The sequence below is a fragment of the Montipora capricornis genome, chromosome 3 (genome assembly GCF_036669925.1).
Source record: "Montipora capricornis isolate CH-2021 chromosome 3, ASM3666992v2, whole genome shotgun sequence".
Taxonomy (NCBI): Eukaryota; Metazoa; Cnidaria; class Anthozoa; order Scleractinia; family Acroporidae; genus Montipora; species Montipora capricornis.
This window is the reverse complement of record NC_090885.1, coordinates 73,611,781-73,616,780: the sequence shown is the minus strand read 5'-3', so window position 1 is coordinate 73,616,780 and position 5,000 is coordinate 73,611,781. Positions and strand designations below refer to the sequence as shown.

The 5,000-nt window shown below is 36.9% G+C and overlaps 2 protein-coding genes across 3 annotated transcripts in view; one reads left to right on the top strand and one right to left on the bottom strand.

The window, feature by feature from the left end:
* LOC138044038 (uncharacterized) overlaps positions 1–667 on the top strand; it is an 8,678-nt gene extending 8,011 nt beyond the window's left edge. The window contains exon 7 of the mRNA XM_068890631.1: positions 1–667. This exon is cut by the window's left edge and continues 650 nt beyond it. The gene's annotated coding sequence lies outside the window, so the exon portion shown is untranslated.
* The window catches only part of LOC138044036 (2,3-bisphosphoglycerate-independent phosphoglycerate mutase-like), a 6,809-nt gene continuing 2,292 nt past the window's right edge, over positions 484–5,000 (bottom strand). For both annotated transcript variants that reach the window (XM_068890629.1, XM_068890628.1), the window contains exons 3-7: positions 4,737–4,863; positions 3,363–3,511; positions 2,238–2,355; positions 1,917–2,051; positions 484–1,200 (exon numbers count right to left, since the gene is read on the bottom strand). In XM_068890629.1, coding sequence (XP_068746730.1) covers positions 1,058–1,200; positions 1,917–2,051; positions 2,238–2,355; positions 3,363–3,511; positions 4,737–4,863 — 672 coding nt within the window. In that variant the 3' untranslated portion in view covers positions 484–1,057. The remainder of the gene's footprint in view (positions 1,201–1,916; positions 2,052–2,237; positions 2,356–3,362; positions 3,512–4,736; positions 4,864–5,000) is intronic.

The window sequence follows — 5,000 nt, the reverse complement described above, 5'->3', positions numbered from 1 at the left end:
GGCCGGTTTGGACGTCAAAGGGTTAAAAAGTAAAATCCAAACGTTTCAACACTACATGTAGGTCATTATCAGAGTCCAGATGGACCCAAGGATATAAAATATGCATTTATAATTAGAGGATGTTTTTAACCCTGACCTAGTGTCAAAAACGTTTGGATTTTTAGCTTTGCAAATAGTTCATTTTTAAACTAGAGCAATTTTTATGGACATTGATATTGTTTTTTTGTTTTCATATTTTATTCTGGAATTACATGAATTTATTTTATCTAGAAATGTATCTCATCTCAATTGAGTGTGTTTGATCACTTATTAAGTTTCTCATTTCTGTATTATGGAAAAACAAACCAGTCAGAAAATACAGAAAGAAAAAAGGTTTTCATGTGTTAGTGAATACATCATAATTAAATGACAAAAAATATATATATTACATGCAAAAAAAAAAATTACACTAATTTCAGCACGCAATCATCAAACATCAAACAATTCACAGGGTCTTTGTTCTCTTTTATTCATGCTCCTAACAATAATTAAATTACAAGCCACTTAAAACTATAGCCAGGGTTGGTAAAGTAGTTGATGACCAGTTCCAAATTGGTCACCAGATGAGTGCTTTTTTCCCAACCGTCTATAGTGTATCAGCTAAGAATAAATAATAATTATTATTACACATTTGGTTTCCAATTCATTATTTAAAAAATGCATCATACAGAGTCTCAGCATTAGTCTGCAGGACAACTTGTTATTGTCCAAGATCTACCTTTGATATAATAATTCTTTCTGAACTTTATAATCACATTCATCATGGTACAAAAATACATAAAATTGTTATTTTTTAAGTGCTTTTCAATAAGTTGTGGAGTTGCATTGGATTGTCGATCCAAAGAAATCCAATGTTTCAGGGAAAGTGGCTACTACAGAGCTTTAAGTTGTCTACTGCTAAGCTACCATTGCTAATACAGTCAAATCATTTTTAAAAAAAAATTACACCATAAGTTAAAAATGATTAATTTTTTGAAATTGATACATGTATTAAACAATCATCCTTGAGTTAAGATGTCTATTTTGCTAACAAAGACTGCCCAGTCATATCTTGTGGGATAGGTAGATCCATGACATCTAAGACAGTGGTTGCCACATCACACAGAGCTGCATTGTGGGTAATCTCCTTAAAATTGAGTCCACCAGTCATCACAAAAGGGACTGAAAATAGTGAAAAATTAACATAATTTATAATATAAATTGTCTTATCCCAGGCATTTATTATTCTGCGGTACAACAATCAATAAAACAACAATAATGTTCTGATCATTGAAATACTGTACGCTTCCTGTAATTTAATTCATGAATAATATTTTTGAAAAGCTCCAAAATACAAAGGAATGTGTGGTGTTCTTTTTCAAATTGAAGCTTAATTATCTCTAAAGAATGCACCCCCAATTTTATTTTTGGATACCAAGAGTACTTACAAAGATCTACTTTTTCTGCATAGTTTTAAACCGTGCAAAAACATCCCTGCATTAGTAAGCATCACCAATAGGAAACCCGAGTATCTGGAGACGCGCAGAACGTATGCGCATGCAATAACAATAGTAGGCATCGTCCTTAATCTGGAATTAACTCACAAGCATGATAACTGAAATGCTACAATGTACCAAGTCAACAAGAAGGTTTATGAAAAGAGTTGAAAACAACATCATGCTATTGAGCTAGATTTGTAACTAACCAGAGTATTATGAAATGATGCTAGGTAGGAATTTCAAGAAAATGTGTGAAACTTATTAGGCTTGCTACAAGAATTAAGGAACACTGGCGGTACTATTTGACATAGCACAAAATGATCTTCGAGATAACCGGACAATTGGACACAATAAACTTGAAGTTAGGATTGCAGCTCAGTTGAACTACATGGTAAGTACCTCTGTTTGTTGTATGAGCTGTATGAGGTCCTCCATTTTTACTATACATCTGCTCTGCATTGCCATGATCAGCTGTCACCATTAGCACATAACCGGTCTCTTCACAAGCTTTGCAGATTTCACCAATTGCCAAATCTGAAATTTAAGAAATCCCTCAAATTTAAAAGCCCTCCACAGCAGCAGTCAGAGGACTCCAGTACTGAAAAAGTAGCAAGCTGGCACTGTCCTACCAAACTCTTCTCTGATAGAGATGGGAAGGAATGACACAGGGTGATACATTCACTTGCAAGCCTGTACATTTAGATCAAACTGCTGACTCACCAGTTGCTTCACAGCCCTTGATTGCTGGCTCATATTTGCCTGTGTGACCCACCATATCTGGGGGAGCAAAATTACACATCACAAATGGGTACTGGCCACTCCTGACAGCTTTACACACCTGCACGCAAAGATAGAGTAGGACTGTGAGATCATCCACTGGCAAACCATAAAACTGCATACATACACTGTAGGCCTTAGTAGTCAGGGTCAACATTTGAATCAATGAAACTTGATATTTTATCTTGCAGATCGAATAACAGGGCATTTTGGAGCAGAAACAAGTATACAGTGTAGAGTTACAGGTAGCCCACATCACTTCCGAGACCATTTAAAAACACAAAAATACGACACGCAATGAGTTTTAATGATAAAAAGGCATAATCATCGAATGCATTTATCTAAAAAGAAAATTTAAAAGGAAATTTGACTTCTGTTTCTCTTCGCGTAATTCTGTGTTACTTCGCGGAACCCTAAACGAGACCTTGGTGGCATAAAATATTGGCGCTTTGCCCGGAACACCCTAAGCGAGACCAAAATCCAAAATTTACACCCCTAAGTGAGACGACGAGCATCCCCGTCTGTTTCATATGGGAGTCCCCCCCCCCCCTCACCCGGGATTAAATGCATGGACCCACAGGCATGCATCATAAAAATCATGAAATTTGGTATGGGCTTCTTATAAGAACTGCCCTGGTCTAGTCCTCACGGTGGAGAAACTAAATGAAAAAAACATTAAAAGGAATGAGTGCACAGCTGGCAACGAATTTGATTCAGAAGTGACTCACTATGTTTCCGTTATGAACTCTATCACATTGTGGCCACAATTTTCTAGCTGCAAATTGGGCCTAACATCTGTAAGTAACTGTTTACAGAAATTTTCAAAGTAGTAAATTAAACAAAATAGGGAAAGTAGGGAACTGCATGCCAGTAAAAATATTGTGGCTGATTTGTTTTTGTTCCCTGTTTTTTTCCTTCTGATCTCTTGACAGAGTTCCTGTAAACCAAAAAGATGTTCATGCATATGGGGTCTAATGAATGCTTTGTCAAATTGATTACTACATGTATGTGCATGTTCTCTCAAGATCGACGACTACAGTCTTTGCATATATAAACTTCATTATTTACCTCTTGACCGACTCCCTCTGCGTTCATCTCGGGTTTAAGGTCATATGTTGCTACTTTGGGAGAAGGAACCATGGATCTTTGTTCTCCCTTGAATTGCTTCTCTACGCCACCATTAAAAAAGAATGTCACATGGGCATACTTTTCAGTTTCTGTTGAGAGAAAAAGACATAAAATTGTCAATAACTATTTGATACTGTTTTTCTTATGGATGCATGCAGGAGGTTGGTAAGGACAACGGCATTAAGAAGATCACATTGACTCTGTGGCATTCAGTTGAAAACTACATCAGATTCTTAAATAAATAATTTTATTATTAATTACTGTTTGAAAAACTGTGAAGAAAAATCATGGGGTCAGAACACCGTTGCACACAAAATACTTCAATGGCCGTTTTTATACTGGAGACGCATTATTCGTCTGGGACGAACTTGGGCAAACATTTTTTTCTGCGTCTGTTAAATTCGTGTAGTATAAAGACGGCCACAAGACGCATTATGCATCTGGACGAAGAATCTATTTTAGTGCGTCTTCGAAGACGCACTAAACTGGAAAGTTCGTTCAGACGCATTATGCGGCTAGTGCCTGTCTTTATACTTGACAAATTTAAAAACAGACGCAGAAAAAAGTTTCAGCAAGTTCATCCCAGACGGATTATGCGTCTTATATAGTTCGTCCCGTCTTTACACTAAAAAGAATGACATGAGAGTCGCATAATTCGTCTGGACGAATTATGTCTCTAGTATAAAAACGGCCAATGTATATTACGCAAATGTTGCAGGGTAACAAGGCTGTTAAGTTAGTGTCTCTATCTCCTAAATAATCAATGCATGCAATGTTTTCATGACAGTCACTTGTTTCAGAAGATTGAAATGTTGAAACTGGCTTGAGAGGCCATCTATAGAAAACAGTCAGGTCAGCATAATTAAAGAAACCCAAACCCACTTTGGAGGCACCAGTTTTGGCTATTTAAAAGGGTACTGAGGTAGAGTTGACTTCCCGCCCACCAAAGGCAATCTTCTTTGAAGTCAGAGCTACATGGACATGTAGGTTATAACTTTGAGGAAACTTATACAAATCCAGAGACCTTTACATGTACTGTTATTAAGCCACCAAGCTGTCCAATGTGCCATTTTTGCTCACATCTTGTGATCCTTGGTGGCGCTTTCGTGGCACAGTATAGTATCCTCAAAATTAATAATGAATTTTTAACTGTGAAACATTTCCCAAAGGCCATACTGATGACAAAATTTATATACCACACATATCACATACAGTCTCTTGAAAGGCGATTTACAATTATCGTTTCTTTGGTGTGAGATCACACATCAGCCAGTAATGATGTAGTTATTGGTGAAGCTTTCTACTGCGCCATACCTGCACAATGAAACTGAGCAACACTCTGAGTTGATAACCATTCAGCCAGCACGTTTCTTGGAACATTAGGAGGGAAAAGAACAGGGAATGGAAATTCCTTCTTGTACTGAGTCATGGTGATTTGATGCTGAAAATCAGAGAAAATAAAAAATGAAGCAATGGCAAAACAATGTCCTGTCAAAAAATAAGCAGTGATGGTAAACTGCGCAGGTTTGGAGAAGAATTTGAATGGTATGTCTTTCAATCTTGGACAAAACTCGTTGG